Source organism: Macaca mulatta, chromosome 11, assembly GCF_049350105.2.
Source record: "Macaca mulatta isolate MMU2019108-1 chromosome 11, T2T-MMU8v2.0, whole genome shotgun sequence".
NCBI classification, from domain to species: Eukaryota; Metazoa; Chordata; class Mammalia; order Primates; family Cercopithecidae; genus Macaca; species Macaca mulatta.
Window position 1 is genome coordinate 3,722,477 of NC_133416.1, and position 21,456 is coordinate 3,743,932.

Consider the following 21,456-nt stretch of genomic DNA (forward strand, 5'->3'; position numbering starts at 1 on the left):
CTGTGGTCAGAGGAGTTTGAAAGCCATTGCTTTCAGATTGCTCTCAATTATACTGACCCTAGTCAGGTGGGTCAGCCTGGGCGAGGGCCCACATTCCCATTTCCTTTCTGTAAGGGACAGCGGGCAGAGTTATCATTCAGCTCTTGACAGGCAGGGAGGAAGACCAGAGAAGAACATTGACATAGAGAAACAAGAGTTTATTCCAATGGAGAAGCAGCTGAACCGAGGGCTTGCCGCTGGGCCTGGGGTCTGCAGTTACAGAAGCAGCAGGACGCAGACAAGGAAAGGCACAGCACAGGACCCAGGAAAGCGGACCTTGTGGAGCAAGGCAGTGAGGGAGAGGAAAGCTTTTAGGATTCTGAGACCAGGTACTATGGCACACGTGATAAGTGAGCCCCTCTCCTTTCCTTCTGAGGGCAGGGGAGGCAGCCGGGAAAGGTCAGGCCAGGTGTCACAAGCAGCTCCTCGCATCCCGGTTCTTCTCTCTTTTTTTTTTTTTTTTTTTTTGAGACGGAGTCTCGCGCTGTTGCCCAGGCTGCGATCTCGGCTCACTGCAAGCTCCACCTCCCGGGTTCACGCCATTCTGCTGCCTCAGCCTCCTGAGTAGCTGGGATTACAGGGGCCCGCCACTGCGCCCGGCTACTTTTTTGTATTTTTAGTAGAGACGGGGTTTCACTGTGGTCTCGACCTCCTGACCTTGTGATTCGCCCGCCTCGGCCTCCCAAAGTGCTGGGATTACAGGGCGTGAGCCACGGCGCCCGGCCCCGGTTCTTCTCTAACCCAGTCTACCCCAGGCTCAGGACTCTGTCTCAGCCCAAGGGTCCCACCCAGTTCAGGTTAGCTCTACCACTGTCCTCCTCTCCCCCTGTTTGTTTGTTTATTTTTGGAGACTCCTTGGGTCTCACTCCTTCGCCCAAGCTGGAGTCCAATGGCACAAACTTGGCTCACAACAATCTTGTGCCTCAGCCTTCCAAGTAGCTGGGATTACAGGTGAGCACCACCATACCTGGCTAATTTTTGTATTTTTTAGTAGAGATGGGGTTCTGCCATATTACCCAGGCTGGTCTCAAACTCCTGACATTAAGTCATCCACCCGCCTCAGCCTCCCAAAGCACTGGGATTACAGGCATGAGTCATTGCGCCCGGCCTCTTTCTTTACTCCTAATCCATGATTTGAGAGACTCACACCAGCCAGAAAGACTCTCAGCGGTCTGGCGTCTGAAGCTTCGGGTTCTTCTCTTCACAGTGAATTCAGAAAAGCCTCTCTCTCCTGACAGACCCCAAACTTCAAAAAAAAAAGAAAAAGCCTCTGTGTTTTTGCTTTGGCAAAGCCTGGCGGGGGTTAGAAAGCCCCTGATTCCAGGACAAGGCGAGCTGAAGCTCAAGAGACCGGAGACGGGGGTGGGAAGAAGGCCTAACGAGGTGGGTAGTTCCAGAAATCAGAAAGAATACTAAATAGGTTCAGTCTGAGTGGTGACAGCCTCACTGTCCTGTCTGCCTCGTAGGAGCAGTTCTCTACAAGGCTCTGCCACACACACCCCCAAAGTTCAGGGGCTCGGTGGGTACAAAAAGCAAGTGGAGAAGGATAAATACCTAGTGTTAATAGCAGAAGTATGTCCAAGGTTTTGCACAGGGTAATCAAACAATAACTGGCTTCAGACATTTGCAGCCCCAGAAAAATAACTAATGAAAGCTCTCAGCCTTATGAGATGGACATTCCTATACTAACTCCATCTCTTTGTTGTATTGAATTCTGTCTCATGTTTCTTCCCCCACATCTGTGCAGATGTGCACAGAATCCAAGAGGCAGACACCAGGAGGTCCAGGGACCCAGGTTGGTGAGGCATGGCAGTGTAATTGTGGGAGATACTGAGCCCCAGAAGGTGTGGTGAGAGACATGGTGGTGTGGGAAGTTGAGTTGCGTTTGGGGTGGAATTGGGTGCTGGGCAAGGACAGCAGTCAGCAGAGCCTTCAACCCAGCCCAGGCAGGCACCCCATTTTGCTTAGCCTCCCATCTGTGGTCCTGGTTTGGCTTTGCTCTTCTTGGAGGGAAATGAATGAGAAACCTGGCGTCGTGGGCGCTCTAGTGAAAACTCCCCCTGGGGAGTAGGACAGCTGCTGAGAAGCAGAGAGGAATGTGGCCGGCTGGGGGAAATGGGACAGCAGGACTCAGGGTGGTGATTGAAAGGGCAGACACCGGAGTCCCCAGCTACCTGGCTTCAAGAGCACCCGTTCCCCACACACCTCTTCTGCTAAGGCAAGGTCTTTCCCTCTGGGGACTGACTGAGACAGCAGTCACTGGCCAGGTTCTTGGTACAGAGGCAGGAAGGGCAGCTCTGAGAACGGGGCTTTCAGCCGCAGCACTCCGCGCTCCAGGTCGATGCAGCACTGTGGGGTGTACAGCAGTCATGCGGGCTCACCTCAGCCCGTCACTTGCCTCCCACTTCCCACAGCTTCCACCTGCCTTTTGCTCTCCCCCTTATCCCCATTTCCCTTGACTCCTGTTGGAGGGGGTGACCCAGTTCTCTTGACTTTTCACTGGGTGGTGAGTAAGGAACCTCTAAGGAAGCAAAGGGACAATTGCCAATCTCTAAGTCACTCTCATCAGAACCTGGTCCAGGCTTCCACACCTCTGCCTTCTTTTTTTTTTTTTTTTTTTTTGAGACGGAGTCTCGCTCTGCCGCCCAGGCTGGAGTGCAATGGCCGGACCTCAGCTCACTGCAAGCTCCGCCTCCCAGGTTCACGCCATTCTCCTGCCTCAGCCTCCCGAGTAGCTGGGACCACAGGCGCCCGCCACCTCGCCCGGCTAGCTTTTTTTTTGTATTTTTAAGTAGAGACGGGGTTTCACCGTGTTAGCCAGGATGGTCTCGATCTCCTGACCTCGTGATCCGCCCGTCTCGGCCTCCCAAAGTGCTGGGACCACAGGCTTGAGCCACCGCGCCCGGCCACCTCTGCCTTCTATTACTTTTTCCCGGTGCTTTGGATCAGGCCCTGAGTGTGGGTGCCTTACCTTGAGAGAAAGCAGAGTCTGCAGGCCCAGGCAGAATTCAGGACTCTCAACATCTGCAGGAACCATTTGAAAACAGAAGAGGCTGAGGGTTCCCAGCGGTCACTGCTGCCCTCCTCTCAGCCCTTGCTCCTTCTCTGCCCACCCCATCCCCAGATCCGAGGGCACTGGCACGGAGATGAGGGATGGTCAGAACATCTCTGGGGACTCCTTGTGCTGCAGGGACTGAAAGTCTCTGCCTTTGCCCCACCCTGAAGAGAAAGGTGAGAGGCGAGCACCAGGGCTGTTGCAGAAGGGGGGACTTACCCACCACCTGTGCCGAGCACACCACGGTCTCCTGCCCCAGCTGTAGCTCCAACTGCTCCACCTGGGTTGGGGGCCCAGGGGCCAGGTCCCCAGCTGAGGCTTTTAGGACCTTCTTCTCTAACCTGTGGTTGGGAAGCAAAGGTTATAGCTACCACAGCCCCCAGTGGGCTTCACCCCATTAATCAGCAGACGTCCCGCTCTACTATGGGTTCACCTCCAACCCCTGACCTCACGTGGGGTCTAAATCCTTGCCTTCTCTGCCAGAGTCTTCTAGCCACTCTTTTGTTAAATAACAGCTTTATTGAGATAAAATATGCAACTGTCGTCACTATCTAATCTGAGAATATTTTCATCAGCCCAAAAAGAAACCCTGTCCCCCATTTGCTTTTTTGGGCCACTCTTACCCCAGGCGGCTGAGACATCCAGCAGAGATCCGATTGTATTGGGTGCCTGTGTCCACGGCCACTCTAAGCAGCAGGTCCTGGCACTGAGAAAGAGGGATTGTGCCGAATCAGTGAGTCCCTAGGAGAATGGGTTGGGATTGGGTCCTTCAGTTTCCCAGCCCACTGATGACTCCCTTTTAGAAATGAGTGGAGAAAACAAACTGTCTTTAAAACAGGCTTTTATCGGGGCCAGGTGCAGTGGCTCACGCCTGTAATGCCAGCACTTCGGAAGGCTGAGGTGGGTGGATCACCTGAGGTTGGGAGTTCAAGACCAGCCTGACCAACATGGTGAAACCCTGTCTCTACTAAAAATACAAAATTAGCTGGGCGTGGTAGTGTAGGCCTGTAATCCCAGCTACTTGGGAGGCTGAGGCAGGAGAATCGCTTGAACCCAGGAGACAGAGGTTGTGGTGAGTCAAGATCGCACCATTGCACGCCAGCCTAGGCAACAAGAGCAAAACTCCATCTCAAAACAAACCCAAAAAAACAAAAACTGGTTTTTATGAGACTCACACAATAGGGGCAGAACTCCCGGATAAATCAAAAAAGGAAGTGGGCTAGGTGAGGTGGCTCATGCCTGTAGTTCTAGCACTTTGGAGGCAAGAGGATCACTTGAAGCCAGGAGTCCAAGACCAGCCTGGGCAACACAGCAAGACCCTGTCTCTACAAAAAATAAAACGGGGGAAAAAAAAGTGGTTATATGTGATATGTTCATAAGTTTGGGGAAGATCTGCCAGAAATGGAGAAATGGTGATCTATGTAGAGGAATCCTTGGGAGTTTGATGGCCTCCTGGTTCGAAAACTCCAGGTTAGGAATAGAGGAAGGATGAGAAGACTGGAATCCCCTGTTAGGAAACTCAGCTATGGGTAACCAAGAAGTTTGCCATTGGAAACAAAGGAGGACAAGTTCACCTACTTTGGGACATAGACAGACATTTCGATATACACTTGGATATACACACAGGTCATTTTCTCATTTCAAACATTCGTTGAGTATCTGCTATAAGATATGTTACTGGAAGGTACATCAGTGAGTGCTATTCTTTAGGAGTCTAAAGGAAGTAAAATCTAACTCTACTATATGGCAGAAAGTTTTTTTTTTTTTTTTTTTTTTTTGAGACGGAGTCTCGCTGTGTCACCCAGGCTGGAGTGCAGTGGCGCGATCTCGGCTCACTGCAAGCTCCGCCTCCCGGGTTCATGCCATTCTCCTGCCTCAGCCTCCCGAGAAGCTGGGACTACAGGCACCCGCCACCACGCCCGGCTAATTTTTTTTGTATTTTTAGTAGAGACGGGGTTTCACTGGGTTAGCCAGGATGGTCTCCATCTCCTCACCTCGTGATCTGCCCACCTCGGCCTCCCACAGTGCCGGGATTACAGGCGTGAGCCACCGCCTGTAGAAAGCTTTAAGGACTATTAAGGACTATAAAAGGATGTGAATGTCCCGGCCCCATGGCCCACACCTATGTATAATCCAAGTACTTTGGGAGGCCAGGGTGGAAGGATCGCTTGAGGCCAGGAGTTCAAGACCAGCCTGACCAATGTGGTGAAACCCCCATCTCTACTAAAAATACAAAAAAAAAAAAATAGCCGGGTGTGGTGGCACACACCTGTGATTTCAGCTACTCAGAAGACTGAGGTGGGAGGATCGCTTGAGTCCAGGAGGTTGAGGCTGCAGTGAGCTCTGATCATGCCACTGCACTCCGGCCTGGGTGACAGAGTAAGACCCTGTATCTTAAAAAAATAAATAAAAGGACTGGAAAAGTCAGGGAGCACAGTGGCTCACACCTGTAATCCCAGCACTTTGGGAGGCCAAGGTGGATGGATCTCCTGAGGTCAGGAGTTCGAGACCAGCCTGACCAACCTGGAGAAACCCCATCTCTACTAAAAATGCAAAAGTAGCCAGGCACGGTGGCATTTGCCTGTAATCCCAGCTACTCAGGAGGCTGAGGCAGAAGAATTGCTTGAACCCGGGAGGTGGAGGTTGCGGTAAGCCGAGATCACACTATTGCAGTCCAGCCTGGGCAACAAGAGTGAAACTCTGTCTTCAAAAAAAAAAAAAGGGCCGGGCGCAGTGGCTTACACCTATAATCCCAGCACCAGGAATTTGAGACCAGCCTGACAAACATGGTGAAACCCCGTCTCTACTAAAAATACAAAAATTAGCCGAGTGTGGCAGTGCGGGCCTATAATCCCAGCTACTTGGGAGGCTGGGGCAGGAGAATCGCTTGAACCTAGGAGGCAGAGGCTGCAGTGACCCGAGATCGCGCCACTGCACTCCAGCCTGGGTGACAGAGCGAGACTCCGTCTCAAAAAAAGAAAAAAATATTTAAAAAAAAGGATGTGAGTAACATGCCTTAGAGGTTGGGAGGCAGGAAAGGCTGTTTCCTACTGGGGAAATCAGAAAAGGTTTCAAGGAGGAGGTAACACCTGATCTGGGCTTTAAAAGCTTGCAGAATGCGGACGCAGAATGATTGGAGAGCAAGAAGAGAGCAATCCAGGTAGAAGCAGCACAGAGCAAAGACGGTGGCTGAGGACCACTGGGAATTTATTGGGAACGTTCAGTAGTGACTGAGTGGTTAAATGGTTCCAGAGATTACAGGGCCAATGCCTTGGAACACATGAGTTTTTTCCAGAATTACGTTATCCATGCACGCACACCATTCGTCTGTGTAGAGCACACTGAGGAGTACTTACTTAATTTAAGTACTGTATTTTGACCAAGGAAAGGGGGCCGAGTAATGGTGGTGACAGACGGAGTTGCACCAAGGAAAGATGGGTTGGGGCAGGGAGGAAGGAGGTAGAGGATCCTGGTTAGGTCCAAGCTAGGGAGACAGATGTCCTTTCTCCCTCCTCCCTCTGCCATCAGGGCAGAAAGGAGAGCAGGTGAAGTGAGCGCAGGCAGGGTTGTTAATGAAAGTGTGTCCCTGGGAGGCCTCTCACCTTGCAGTTGACCAGAAGAGCTGGAATCTCTGTCCTGCTGGTCCTCCTCCTGCTTTCCTGGCCATGAATCAGGGCCTGCACCCGGGGAGACTCCCCCTGAAGCCAATTCGGGTTTCCCTCTACCAGGCGTCTTTGGATCACACTGTGCGGCTGCTGGCTCCATCACGAAACAATGAAGGTAGGCAGTTCTAAACCCAGGTATCCAGGCTGCTCAGTTACCCCACTTAGATATCCCAGGATGCTCCCCCAAACCCCCCACCCCAGACCTGAGCCTTATCCTAGGAGCTGACCCTAGGGTCCCAGCAGTCAGGTAATGAGAGCAGAGTAAGACCCAGTATCAAATCATGCCATTTTCCTTGGACACTCATAGATTGCTCAGCAGTGAGGAAATGGGAAGAGGAGAATGGTCCGTTCTTGGTTAAACTGACTTAGTAGCTAAAGGGACATTTCAGGAATTAGTATGCTTGGGGGAAATTTTGTCTCAAACATATTTTTTTTTTAACTAGGAGGTTTGTTTTTTTACTTCCCCTCTGACCTCATCCTTCAGTGGGCTTCAAATCCCAGGGTTGGTGGTGTGATGAAAAACAGTAAGAAGCTCTTAAGAACTAGGCCAGGCGTGGTGGCTTATACCTGTAATCCCAGCACTTTGGGAGGCCAAGGTGGGTGGATCACTTGACATCAGGAGTTTGAGACCAGCCTGGCCAACATGGTGAAATCCTATTTCTACTAAAAATACAGCTGGGTGCGATGGCTCACGCCTGTAATCCTAGCACTTTGGGAGGCCTAGACGGGCGGATCACGAGGTCAGGAGCTCGAGACCATCCTGGCTAACACGGTGAAACCTCGTCTCTACTAAAAATACAAAAAAACTAGCCGGGCATAGTGGCGGGCGCCTGTAGTCCTAGCTACTTGGGAGGCTGAGGCAGGAGAATGGCGGGAACCCGGGGGGGCGGAGCTTGCAGTGAACTGAGATCGCGCCACCACGCTCCAGCCTGGGTGACTGAGCAAGACTCCATCTCAAAAAAAAAACAAACAAAAATTAGCTGGGTGTGGTGGCGCGTGCCTGTAGTCCCAGCTACTTGGGAAGCTGAAGTGTGATGATCACTTAAACCCGGAAGGCAGAGGTTGCAGTGAGCCAAGATCACACCACTGCACTCCTGTCTGGTTGACAGAGCAAGTCTCTATCTCAAAAAAACAAAACAAAACAAACAAACAGAAAACTCTTAAGAACTAGGATGCTGGGAATCATCTTTGACCCGTCCCTCATCTACAACCACTCCCATTCCATCCAGTCACTTCCCAGATTCTGCCGGTTTTGCCTCCTGTGTAGAATCAATCTGTCCCTCCTTTCCTTCTCTCTCGTCTTTCTTTCTTTTTCTTTTCTTTTGCCTTCTGTTCTTTCAAGATGGGATCTTGCTAAGCTGCCCAGACTGGACTCTAATTCCTTGGCTCAAGGCATTTTCTAGCCTCAGACTCCCAAGCAGCCGGGACCAGAAGCGTACACCACAGCACCTGGCCTCCATCCTTCCTTTCTGTTACCGCATGTGTTCCACACTCCACGCAGCTCTCTTGGATCCCTCAAACACCTTCTTAAGTTCATAACCTGTCTCCAGACCTGTTACCTTTCAAATACATCTGCTTGGAGCTTCAGACTGGAAGCTAAAAACCTTGCTACTCCAAAACGTGGTCCTCAGATCAGCAACTTTAACATCATTTCGAAGCCTCTTAAAAATGCAGACTCTCATACCTACTGAATCAGATGTTTCATTGTGACAAGATCCCCAGGTGATTTGTGTGCAGGTTAAAGTTTGAGAAGCACCAAAGTAAAACATGAAACTAACCATGTACTCTCTTATTTAAAATGCATCAAAGACCCCCTACCCCACATTGCTTGCTGGAGCTCAAGCTTTTGAAGGTGATCCACAGCCCAGATGACGGGGCCGTGCCTCCTTCCCTGCCACTCTGTGGGCCCCAGAAGCACCACTCATACCAGGCTGCTTTTTGCCTCCATGCCTTCACTCCTCTCTCCTCTCTCCTCTCTTCCTGAAACTCCTCTTCCCCACTCTTCTCGAGGCTAGACTGAAGAACTGACTTAACACACTTTATTTGAGAGAGAGGTTGCATCTTAAGTTTGGGATTCTGTGTACATCTTACCATGCAGGATGTGCCTTCTCCAGGATACCCTCTCCGAGCTCTTCATGCTTCTCTCTCCATACACCCCAAGCTGGGGTCCCTTGTCTTAGCTCCCTTTGCCATGCTGCTCACAAATGTTATGTGTGGATTTTACTCTCCCATTAGCCTGGAAAGCCCCTGGGTCTACCTCGCTCATTTTTATATCCCAGGGCATGGCTCAGCATCTAGTAGGCACTCAATAAATGCTTGCTGCAGACTGACTCTCTCCCAGGCTCTACGCACCTCTCCACCTGCCCTCTCTCCTTGGGAGCCTGGGATTGTTTTTCTGCCCTTAGATTAATGAGGCCCTTGGGGTTGCTCCTGGCAGCGAAACTGCCAGCAGGAGACCCAGTGCTGGGGAAAGTTCAGCGAGCTCTGGGACTGGCTGGAGAGACTGGCTCTGCACTTCCCACGATGGACGCACGCTTCAGGCCCCTCCCACTGTTGTGCAGTTTGCTCCACAGCCATCCCAAGGAGGGAGACAATGGAGTCTCCCCTACCTGTCGTGCCTTTGCTCCCAAAGCCACAGGAGGTAACTGCTAGAGATCAACTGGGGACATCCTGGGCAGAGGGGAGAGGTGAAAAGCTCAGGACTTTCTCGTCAGAAGGCGGGACCTGCCACTCTGGGATGGCAATGTCAGTAGAGCACCTTCTCCTGGGGCCAAACAGATGTAGGATGGTCCCCAGTAGGTTCTAGCCATTGAGAACCAGAGAACCCACTTCCCTGCTCCATTCCTGTTTTTCAGCTATGCTTGCTGCCACTGCAAGGAGGAATAAGCCCCTGGCAGTTCCTTGAATTGAAGTCTCAGTGCAATCCCTTTTCCTTGTTGGGAGCTAGGGAATTGCCAGGCCTCTGGGCCGTGGTCCTGGTGTGGGCACCCAGGCTGAGAGGAGTGTGGAAAGGTAGAGCTAAGTAGAGAAAGGTAGCAAGGCGCTGCACTGGCCTTCAGCTTCCCTGGGAGAAGCAGTTGGTGGAGCGCAGGCCGCAGATACGCTTCCAACCTCTCAGTACGGGCCTGGTTGAGTACCTGTTCTCAGACTAGGAGAGGGGCTGGGAATCGAGTGCTCCCAAGCCTTTCCACAAAGGATTCCCTCTCTCCCATGGGTCAGAGGCCAGGAATATTTCTCAGACTAAATGGAATAGTAGCTGGGGGAATAATCATGGCATTTAGATAGCGCCTGCTACTACGCACTGTTCTAAGTGCTTTAAATATATCAGCTCTAACAACTCTCCCAACAAACCTGTGATTGCTTTTATTCTCATTTAACAGATGAAGAAACTGAGGCACAGAGACGTAAAGTCAATTGCCCAAGTTAGTAAGTGGCAGAGCCAGGATCTGATCCCAAGCAAAGTGGCTCCATGGCCCTGCTTGTCAGCACTGCCTCAGAGAGGAATGCCTGAATCTGCAATTGTCCCCCGCCCACTCACATCCTTACTGTTACTCCCCTGCCCCATTCCTCTGAGGCCAAAGCTGCTGCAGACGGATGGGAGGAGAGGAGCCTGGAAGGTCTATTCCACTTACGAGTGGGGGGAGCAGCATTCAAGGCGGCCAGGGGCCCCTGGCAAGAGCCGCACAAAACCCTGATGCCCTGGAAAGGATGGAGGCCCCCCGATGCTTTGATTCTGAGGAGAAAGGACAAATGGATAGACAGACCTGGTGGAGGGAACCTGTGGTTCAGGGGGAGCAGGAAGTCACAACCCTAAACTGGCCAGTCCTCCAGGCCCTCCCAGTTTTAAGTGACCACTCTAGAAGGTTCCTGTGTTCCTGTAAGCCCCCACTCCTAAACAGCCTAGCTCCTCACCACCCTCAAGTTTTGGGCCATTAGAGGGAAAAGGCAGGGAAGCTAAGCAGTGAGAATAGGACCCCTCAGAGCCACCAAACCATGGTAACATCCCCAGTGAAGAGCCTCAAGCTGACATACGACCTCTCCCGGTCTCAGCAAGGGAGCGGGACCTGAAAGCTGAGGGTCTGCATGTTCTGGTCCTGCTCAGGATCTGAGAAGTGGAAGGAAAGGGCCAGAGGACGCGGGCGGGGGAGGGGGATGCCTCACCAAATCCTTGGAGGTGCCGAGCCTCTTGAGGCTGTCCAGCGGGAGCAGGTCGGCCGAGTCCTTGTGCAGGAACTGGGTGGCCTGTTTGAGCCGGCGCTGCTGGCTCAGGTGGGCTCGGTCTCGAAGCTGTGCCTCCTGCCCCCTCGTCCTGGCTTCTCCCTCATCTCTCCTGGCTTCCTGCTTGGTGCTCATGGCCCCTGCTGGAGGAGTGGGCCGGGGGCTGCTCAGGGGGGCGTCACCGAGTCCTCTCTGCTTCTTCCTGCCTGTCTCCGTCCTGTGCCGCAGCTCTCCTTCCAACAGGAGGGTCCCCGCGGGAGGGAAAGAGGAAAGAAATAAATAATGTTCAGGAGCAGCCGCGTCGTCTCCAATTTCCCGAGATTGCTGTAGAGGGAGTGAGACTCCGGCTGGAAAAACCCAGTCCTAGAAGAGAGGGAGGGTTGGCAGGGCCCGCAGCTGGCTGACTTGGCCCCGTCCCCAACGCTGGGGTCCTGTTCAGAGCGGGCGGTGGATGGGGCGTGGGTGTGTGTGTGTGTGTGGGGGTGTGTGTGTGTGTGTGAGAGAGAGAAGGAGAGACAGACAGTACTGTAAACTGTCAGGGTGCCTGTGCCAGGTGGTTTGCAAGGAAGCGCCTGTCACTGTGTGGGGGCGGCAGCCCTAGTGCCCCTCCCAGCCTGTGTGGCCCCCCCTTCCTCTGCATCCCTCCCAGGCTTCCCAGGGCCGCCCAGCTGTTTTCTTCGCAGCCCAGGGCTGGCGTGCAGGCCAATAACTGGATTCAGATCAGAGAGGGGCAGCACGAGAGTGTCCTTCCCTCCTCCCATCCCCCTAGCTTTACCTACTTAGGTCTCTTCCCTCGCGCCCAGCAGATGTCAGAGTCTTTAACTAATTGACTCTGGATTCTGGGTTCCAGGGAATGGCAGGAACACCTCTGAATCTTCCCCCAAGTAGAAATGGTCCCTGGCATCTCAGTCTCCTTTACATGACTCTCCTCAAGTCCTGGCTCTTTAAAAAATGTTACATTTCAAATATACAGAAGTTATAACGAGTAAGATAACCAGTACTCTTTACTGATCACCAGTTTAAAAAATAAGCTGTTGAAGCTCCCCGTGCACTTCCACTTCCGCCTGCTGAAATCGGTGTTTATCAAGCCCATACTTCTTTATATTCTTTATGCAAATACTTCCATATGCATTCTAAGCAATACATCATTGGTTTTGTCCTCCTCACTGTATTTATTCTTCTGCAGTCTGCTCTTTTTTGCTCAATATTTGTTAGTGAGATTCATCCATACGATATGCCTAGCTCTAGTTAAGTGACTTCACCTGCTGTGTAACATAGTATTCCACTAGATGCATGCATGACATTGAGGAAATGGAGGTTATTTTTCATTTTTAGGTCTAACAAACAATGCTGCTGTGAATATTTTTGCACACATCTCCTGGGGCACCTGTGTCAGCATTTCTCTAGAGTATACACCTACACCTAGGAGTGGAATTGCTGGGACGTCCCATATACAGCTTTGCCTTTTTGGCATATTGCCAGAGTGTTTTTACCAGTGCACACTCAGACAGCTGCACACGGGGGCTCCTGAGGTTCCACATCCTCTCCAGCACTTGGTATCAGACTTTTTCTAGCCCTGGCGTATCAGTAGATTTTTCTCTCCAGCCTTTCCTCTTCACCATCAGAGAAATGCATTGGCCAAGCACCTGTTTACCTGTGTTGGACTCTCACAGGATGATTACCCCACCTGAGCCCTGCTCCCTAAGGGTGCAGTCCGACCCAGACAGCTCCGAGGCACGTGCACATTCAGGCAAACCAGATGTCTACTGAACTTCTAGGAACCAAGCCTCTTCGAGACACTTTCACAACCACTGCAATTATATGAAGAAAGATTGTATTCTAATCCCCATTTAGAGGGAAAGAAAGTGGTATGGTTGAATTGTTTCCTTCACCCCCCAAATGTACCCCTAACCCCTAGTACCTCAGAATGTGACCTCATTTGGAGATGGGACCTTTACAGACATGGTGAAGTTAAGATGAGGTCATTAGGATGAGCCTACTCCCATATGACTGCGCTCTTACTAGAAGGAGGAAATTGGACACAGAGAAATGCACACGGGGAGAACGCCATGTGAAGGCTGAGATCGGGATGATGCGTCTGCAATTCAGGGAGCACCCGAGATGATCAGCAAACCCCCAGAAGCCAGGGGAGAGGCGTGGAGCGGACCCTACCTTACAGCTGTCAGAAGGAACCCGCCCTGCAGCACCTTCCTGTTGGTTGTAGGGCCTTGCCCATGACACCTCAGTTTCCTCCCCTCATCATTTTTTTGACCTAACAGAGAATTAAAAAAAAAAAAAAATTAGCTAGGCACAGTGGCTCATGCCTCTAATCCCAGCACTTTGGGAGGCTGAGGTAGGTGGATCACTTGAGGTCAGGAGTTCGAGACCAGCCTGGCCAATGTAGTGAAACGCTTTCTCTACTAAAAATACAAAACTTAGCCAGGCATAGTGTCGCGTGCCTGTAATCCCAGCTGCTCAGGAGGCTGAAGTGGGGGAATCGCTTGAACCTGAAAGGCAGAGGTTACAGTGAGCCAAGATCACGCCACTGCACTCCGGCCTGAGTGACAGGGTGAAATTCCGGCTCAAAAAAAAAAAATTAATTAATCAACAAGGAATAACTCCATTGGTCTCTAATAATGAGACAGAAGGGGAGGAAACTTCATCCAACTACTCAGGAAGATTAAGCCATTCTGAACTGTTAGGAGTAGAAGTGAGCGTGTTCTCGTCCAAGACATTTGGAAAATGTCTTATTCTCTGAAGTGAATGGATCTGAGTTCAGAAATTCTGAGAGAAAAAAATGAAAGTGTGAAATATGGCTCCTTCACTGCATTGGTTCTTCTCTGAATGAAGTTTCTTTTTTTTTTTTTTTTTTTTTTTTGAGACGGAGTCTCGCTGTGTCCCCCAGGCTGGAGTGCAGTGGTGCGATCTCGGCTCACTGCGAGCTTCGCCTCCCGGGTTCATGCCATTCTCCTGCCTCAGCCTCCTGAGTAGCTGGGACTACAGGCGCCCGCTACCGCGCCCGGCTAATTTTTTTTTTTTGTATTTTTAGTAGAGACGGGGTTTCACCGTGGTCTCCATCTCCTGACCTTGTGATCCGCCCGCCTCGGCCTCCCAAAGTGCTGGGATTACAGGCGTGAGCCACCGATGAAGTTTCTTTTCATTCAGAAAAATATTTATTGAGCACCTACCACGTACTGGACACTGAGCTAGGCCCTGGGTGTACAGTGGAGAGCCAGATGAGGTCCCTGCCCTCGTGGAGTTCACATTCTAATGGAGAAGGTAGATAATGAACAACTAAATGTATAAGCTCAGGTGATAGTAAGTGCTGAAGAAAATACACCATGGAATAGTATGGAGCCATAAAAATAACAAAATCCTGTCCTCTGCAGCAACACGGAGGCAGCTGGAGGACACTATCCTGAGCAAATTATTCTCAATTCTAGCAGAATGTTCTTTTTTAAATCTGAGTCCTGGTGGCTGTATTCAAAGTCCATCCTCTCTTCTCCAAGCCTAGCAGAGATGGAGATGAACTGTATCCCACCTTCCTTGTCACAGCCGTTCATGCCTTCAAAGATCTTTCCATCTTTTCAACATCTTTCATTCCTCAAGGCTGAATAGTGCCCATTCTTGTCTCTGCTGGTAGGGATGGAGAGGAGAGCTCCTCCGGCCCAGTGAAATCACCCAGTGCAGTGCCTTACCACATAAGGAAATTCTCGGAATATTCTTTATAGAATGGGTTATTCAGAGCTAGACAAACAGCTCTCTTGAACCCGTGGAGGGTGAAGGGCAGCCAGTTCTATTTCAGGCTTTCCCCCCTGGCCTGTCAGATGTGCTGAAGACAGGAATGAGGCTGTTCTCCAGAGTTCTCCAGTCCAGCAGAGGCCCCCGGCACCCCTTGCTGCCAGGAGAGCACACCTCCCCACCGCCATCCCAAAGAGGTGGATCTTCCAAAGGCTACCAGACAAGGACATTTTATATTTCTGACACTAGGATGATTTTCGTATTTCATGGATGGCAAAACCAAGGCACGAAGAGGTCAAGTGCTTTGGCTCTGTTGATGAAAGCAGCCTGAGCATGGCATGGTGAACTCAGAGGAGCCTGGTCAAGAGTTCCAATTCATGGCTGAGCACAGTGGCTCATGCCTGTAATCCCAGCACTTTGGGAGGCCACAATGGGTGGATCACCTGAGGTCAGGAGTTCAAGACCAACCTGGCCAACATGGCAAAACCCCATCTCTACTAAAAATACAAAAATTAGGTGGGCATGGTGGTGTGTGCCTATAGTCCCAGCTACTCAGGAAGCTGAGGCAGAAGAATTCTTGAACCCGGGAGGTGGAGGTTGCAGTGAGCTGAGATCGTGCCACTGCACTCCAACCTGGGTGACAGAGCAAGACTCCATCTCAAAAAAAAAAAAAGAGTTCCAACTCTGTCCTTGTACTAGCCAGGTGACCTTGGGTGAAGTGCTTAATCTTCTGGCATTTGCTTCTTCATCTGTAAAAATGAAATAACACATAATCTATAGAGTTGGTATGAAGTTTAAATGATGCAGAATAGCAAAAAATAGTAAACTAGGCCAGGCACGGTGGCTCACACCTGTAATCCCAGGACTTTGGGAGGCTAAAGAGGGAGGACCTCTTGAGCCCAGGAGTTCAGCCTGGGCAACATGGCAAAACCTCGTCTCTACTAAAAATACGAAAAAATAGCTAGGCGTGGTGGCACACATCTGTGGTCCCAGCTACCTGGGATGCTGAAGTGGGAGGACTGCTTAAGCCTGGGAGGTAGTGGTTGCAATGAGCCAAGATCACACAACTACACTCCAGACCCTGTCTCAAAAAAAATAAAATAAGGCCAGGCCTGGTGGCTGATGCCTGTAATCGCAGCACTTTGGGAGGCTGAGGTGGGCGGATCACATGAGGTCAGGAGTTCGATACCAGCCTGCCCAATGTGACGAAACCTCGTCTCTACTAAAAATACAAAAATTAGCTGGACATGGTGTTGTGCACTTGTAATCCAAGCTACTTGGGAAGCTGAGGCAGGAGAATCACCTGAACCAAGGAGGCAGAGGTTGCAGTGAGCCAATATCACACCAGCCTGGACAGCAGAGCAAGATCCTGTCTCAAAAAATTAACAATAAATAGTAGTAAATTATATGCCTCAATTTACTATCTCCAAGATGGAAATCATATAGGACCTACCTTCAGCACTCCTGTACCTCCCTCTTTGTTTCTTTTTTTATTTCCTGTTCCACTCCTCTGTATTTTTTCCCTCCTCCTTGCCTAAGCTGTGGGCCTGCACGTGGCACCCTTGGACACAACCTCCCCTTTCTAGTGATACTCAGACTAATGAAGTCACTGACTATTGTTTGGGAACCATGTCATGATACCTAGTGTCAGTGTTCAGTAAACACCCAGTAAACATAAGGGTAGTCTAAGGGAAGCCACACATCGAAATTCCTACCTTGGAATTTGGACAATGGCAAGATGCAGCAACATTCTTTACAAGCATGGAGGCATTCATGAGGCTCTGCCCTGGGACTGGCAGAGAATGAATTGGCTTGGGACTAACATAAGTGGAGCAACCATGTGAATAGCCACAGGAACCGCTAACTGCAATGGCAAGTAGGCAGCAGCCGCTATTTACACTGTGTAATGAAAAAAGCAAATGTGTGCGGCTCGGTGGCAGCACAGCTAAGGACAGGGCTCAGTGCTGGAAAAGAGGCATGAAGACAAGGGGCTCCTAGCAAGTGAGGCAGCGATGAGTAGAAATGAAGGCCGGAGGGTCCTAGGGAAGGTGGAAGGTAAGTTGGGAGCTGTCTGCAGAGGGGATCTTGGCTCAGATTTGTCATCTCAAGGAGCAGCTATGGGGCTTTTTGAGGCATGGTAATTAGATGAGACAATCCTGGCAGAGCATGACTGGCAACGTGGGTGGCCCTGTATGATCCCCCAGGGGTTCCCAGTCCCCACAGCTTTCAGACTCCCTGGCCCCAGCCATTCCTTAAGCTCCCAGCAGCTCAGGAACTTGCATCAGCAACTTAGGTCATGACACCAAGATCAGGCTTGGAAAGGGGGAGGTGGAGGGAAGGGAGTTGTTGGCCCGGAAATGGCTGGGAAGACTTCCTTTGCTGGGATTAACTATTGTCCATGAAGCTGATGGCATTCGGCAGGGCACAGGGTGTCCTGGGGAGCGAAGGATGTAGGGGAGAGGGGTGTCCATGCCTTCACCCCTGCCTCTCTCTCAGAGCTGCACTCCAGCTGTGGTGAAAGAGTGGATCTTCAGGCAGATCCAGATCCAGAGATCCCCCCAGCCCACCCCACCAAAGGCTTTCAGGACCTCTAGGTTCATTCGTTCGTGGGAATGGAGTAAGGAAGTTGTTCTTGGTTGCCTGCCAAGTGTATGTAGGCTGGGCTGGGGTTTCGTTTCTTTTCTTTTCTCTTCTTCTCTTTTCTTCCTTTCTTCCTTTCTTTCCTTTCTTTCCTTTCTTTTTTTTTTTTTTTCTTTCTTTCTTTCCTCACTATATTCCCCAGGCTGGTTTGGAAATCCTGGGCTCAAGCGATCCTTCTGCCTCAGTCTCCCAAGTAGCTGGGACTACAGGTGCGCACCACTGCACCTGCCTGGCTGCGGATGGCCTCGTGAGGGTCCCCAGGCCCGGAAGGTCGCGTGCTTGCTATTGCTGCCCCGCAGACCCCCATGGCCTGCTGGAGCTAGGGGGCGCCAGAAGCCTTGCTTGTGTGTCTCTGGCCGATAAACAAGAGGGCCTGGACCCTGCTGTAGAGCAGAGGCTGCTCCGGAGAGCCGGGCTGGAAGGTGGTGGGGTGGGGTGAAGTCCTGCCTTGAGGCTGGGAGCTTCCGGGTGGGCAGAGCCTGCCGGGGCGGGAGCCTGTGTGAGTGCAGCTTCCTGTCCGCTCACCCCTAGCTTCAGGCCAGAGAGTAGACAGCTCGTTTTCAAGAATCCCAAGAGGGGCCGGGCGCGGTGGCTCAAGCCTGTAATCCCAGCACTTTGGGAGGCCGAGACGGGCGGATCACGAGGTCAGGAGATCGAGACCATCCTGGCTAACACGGTGAAACCCCGTCTCTACTAAAAAATACAAAAAACTAGCCGGGCGAGGTGGCGGCGCCTGTAGTCCCAGCTACTTGGGAGGCTGAGGCAGGAGAATGGCGTAAACCCGGGAGGCGGAGCTTGCAGTGAGCTGAGATCCGGCCTCTGCACTCCAGCCTGGGCGACAGGGCGAGACTCCGTCTCAAAAAAAAAAAAAAAAAAAAAAAAAAAAAAAAAGAATCCCAAGAGGCCGGGCGCGGTGGCTCAAGCCTGTAACCCCAGCACTTTGGGAGGCCGAGACGGGTGGATGGCGAGGTCAGGAGATCGAGACCATCCTGGCTAACACGGTGAAACCCCATCTCTACTAAAAAATACAAAAAATTAGCCGGGCGTGGTGGCGGCACCTGTGGTCCCAGCTACTCGGGAGGCTGAGGCAGGAGAATGGCGTGAACCCGGGAGGCGGAGGTTGTAGTGAGCTGAGATCCGGCCACCGCACTCCAGCCTGGGCGACAGGGCGAGACTCCGTCTCAAAAAAAAAAAAAAAAAAAAAGAATCCCAATAGCTTTCTTCCTCCCACTCCCTAAATCTTCTTGCCGACCCCCTAACCATGCCCAGGGCCTCTCATTGTAAGGTGGCAAGTAGCCCAAGAAGCAGATGACAGCACAGGCCTTGCAGTCCCGGCTGCGGCAGACCCCTCCCGTCCTCCCGTCCTCTCAGTCCTCTCACCGGGAGGCTGCCTGGCTTCGTGGTCCGGAGCAACTCGCTTCTCGATGGGCTTCAGTTGGGCCATCTGAAGTCTGAGGTCGTTAGGCGTGTTTTCTTTTTGTTTTTTTAAGACAGAGTCTCACTCTGTTGCCCAGGCTGGAGTGCAATGGTGTGATCTGGGCTCACTGCAACCTCTACCTCCCGAGTTGAAGCAATTCTCCTGCCTCAGCCTCCCAAGTAGCTGGGATTACAGGCGTGCACCAACAGGCCCGGCTAATTTTTGTATTTTTAGTAGAGACGGGGTTTTACCATGTTGTTCAGGCTGGTCCTGAACTCCTGACCTCGTGATCCACCCGCCTCGGTCTCCCAAAGTGCTGGGATTACAGGCGTGAGCCACCACGCCTGGCCCAAGGCTTGTTTTCTAATGGCCTGCCCAGCTTTGGCATTTTTGGATCCTATGTAAAGAGACCTACTCCTTTCCACACTCATTCCTCATTCGGAGTGAGGAGAATGGGTAAATTCCCAGAGCCCCAGCATTCCCGTGGAGAACTAAGGAAATGCTCCTTCACCCCTCAATTCTGCTCTCACACACCCCATCCCACATACGCTCACATACACCATGGAGAGAGGGGCAAAGAGAAGGACCATGTAACAGAATTATGGACATGGTGTTAGAAGGAAACTCTCTACAAGAGTTCGATGTATTATATTATTTTTAATTTAGATGAAATTCACATAACCCAGAATTTACCATTTTAAAGTGTACAGTTCAGTGGCTTTTCATGTATTCACAATGTTGTGCAACCACTACCCCTACCTAGTTCCAAAATATTTTCAATTCTCCCCTCCTTCAGCATCTGGGAAGCATCCATTCACCTTCTAGCTCTGTAGCTTTGCATGTTCCAGACACTTCATACAAATGCAGTCATACAATATGTGGTTTTTTGTGTCTGGCTTTTTTCATTTAGCATAATATTTTCAAGGTTTATCCATGTTGTAACATGTATTCCTTTTTAAAATTTTTTAATCTGTAAAATATACATATCATAACATTTATCATTTTAATCATTCATAAGTATATAAATCAGCGGCATGAGGTGGTACATTCACAATTGAATGTGCTGCCATCACCACTATCTATTTTCAGAACTTTTTCATCACCGTCCTCAACAGAAACCCTGTACCCATTAAGCAGTAACTCCCGGCTGGGCGCAGTGGCTCAAGCCTGTAATCCCAGCACTTTGGGAGGCCGAGACGGGCGGATCACGAGGTCAGGAGATCGAGACCATCCTGGCTAACACAGTGAAACCCCGTCTCTACTAAAAATACAAAAAATTAGCTGGGCGTGGTGGCGGGCACCTGTAGTCCCAGCTACTCGGGAGGCTGAGGCAGGAGAATCGCTTGAACCCAAGAAGTAGAGGTTGCAGTGAGCTGAAATCACACCATTGCACTCCAGCCTGGGTGACAGAGTAAGACTCTGTCAAAAACAAAAAACAAAAAACAGTGACTCCCCATGCCCTTCCTCCAAGCCCCTGATATCTTCTATTCAACTTTCTGTCTCTGTACATTTGCCTATTCTAGGTACCTCCCGTAGGTGAAATCATACAATATGTGTGTGGCTTGTGTCTGGCTTCTTTCACTCAGCATGACGTTTTCAAATTTCATCCACACTGTAGCATCTATCAATACTCAATTTCTTTTTCTGGCTACATAATATTCTATCTACTTATTATTTTTATTCTATGAACAATGATTGACAGCTTCATTTCTGGAGGGCTGCCAGTGGGCTACACACTTTGCAGGTCCTTCACCTGTACTGTATTTATTCTTGTATTTATTCCATTTATTTATAAACTAATGGCCCCCATTGTGCAGATGAAGAACCTGAAAGCCAGAGGGAATAGCGACTTTTCCAAAGGTCACATTGCTGCTTAGTGGTTAAAGCAGCACTAGAACCCTGTGGTGTCTTGATTCCCAGGTGCCTGCAGGGTTTGAGAGAAATGGAGACAAAGGAGGCCGTGGGCAGGAGGCCAAGAGAAGCTCAGTAGGTGCTGACCATCAATGTGGGGATGTGATGGGGGTGGGAGGAGGTGAGGTAGAGCCCCCACCATTTCAGCTTCTTCCCCTCCAGCCGCTTTCCCATCACCCTCCCCAACCATCTCCACCCCAGCCAGGGCCAACACCATTCTGACTGTTGCTTTGCCTGCCTCTACTTTACCCCTGGTCTTCGACTCCCTAATAGAAAAAGCTGAGGCCCAAGGCCTCTGGGCCGACTGCTCTTTTGGCATAAGTCCTCCACACCCTTCCCCCCACAGGTAACCCCAACAGGGTGTGGAGAGACTGCTCTTTTACCTTGAAGCTCTACTTTGTTCTACTCTTGTTCCTCTGCTGAGACCTGGTTAGCCTTCCTGGGGCCTGACTCTCCCATTCTCCAGCAGCAGCCCTGACCTGACCTCTCCTCCTCCCAACCCTGCATGGGGCCCTGCAACCGAGCACAGCTGTGTCTGGTCTTTGTCCAGACATCAAATGATCCAGGGAGGCGGTGGCATTGTGGTTATTTTTGCCTGAGAGGCTTTCTGTACCCTGACCAATCCCAGCCTCATTCCTAATGGGTTATGAGAGTGGAGATAGCTTCTTATCCACGTTTCTTACAGCGCCTCTTCCCCCACCCCAACACACGCGCGCGCACGCACACACACACACACACACACACACACACACACACACTCCTTCCCACTT

At 51.0% G+C, this 21,456-nt stretch overlaps 1 protein-coding gene and 1 long non-coding RNA gene across 4 annotated transcripts; one reads left to right on the forward strand and one right to left on the reverse strand.

The window, feature by feature from the left end:
- Nucleotides 1-176: 176 nt before the first annotated feature.
- Nucleotides 177-11,561, reverse strand: NRIP2 (nuclear receptor interacting protein 2). 3 transcript variants are annotated; one of them, XM_001117940.5, is made up of 6 exons: nucleotides 10,921-11,561; nucleotides 6,697-6,849; nucleotides 3,718-3,800; nucleotides 3,314-3,435; nucleotides 3,011-3,063; nucleotides 177-2,388 (listed from the first exon to the last, which is right to left on the reverse strand). In XM_001117940.5, the coding sequence occupies exons 1-6, from the start codon at nucleotides 11,110-11,112 to the stop codon at nucleotides 2,296-2,298; spliced, it is 696 nt and encodes a 231-aa protein (XP_001117940.1). In that variant the 5' UTR covers nucleotides 11,113-11,561; the 3' UTR covers nucleotides 177-2,295. The 3 variants fall into 3 exon arrangements, with proteins under 3 accessions (XP_001117940.1, XP_077809418.1, XP_077809417.1); XM_077953292.1 differs by having other exon boundaries at nucleotides 177-2,630; nucleotides 2,950-3,063; XM_077953291.1 differs by lacking the exon at nucleotides 177-2,388 and having other exon boundaries at nucleotides 2,750-3,063.
- Nucleotides 6,704-8,537, forward strand: LOC107000722 (uncharacterized). The gene is made up of 2 exons (XR_001447860.3): nucleotides 6,704-6,874; nucleotides 8,102-8,537. It is a non-coding gene; the product is annotated as an uncharacterized LOC107000722 (long non-coding RNA).
- Nucleotides 11,562-21,456: the final 9,895 nt, after the last annotated feature.

Bases quoted from the DNA above. Each gene is read 5' to 3' on its own strand.
- NRIP2 (XM_077953291.1), bottom strand. From the start codon at position 11,112: ATGAGCACCAAGCAGGAAGCCAGGAGAGATGAGGGAGAAGCCAGGACG. The intron at 6,850-10,920 runs GTGAGGCATCCC...TGATGGAGCCAG, and splicing joins TCGGCACCTCCAAGGATTTG to CAGCCGCACAGTGTGATCCA. The intron at 3,064-3,313 runs GTAAGTCCCCCC...TGGTTCCTGCAG, and splicing joins GTGCTCGGCACAGGTGGTGG to ATGTTGAGAGTCCTGAATTC.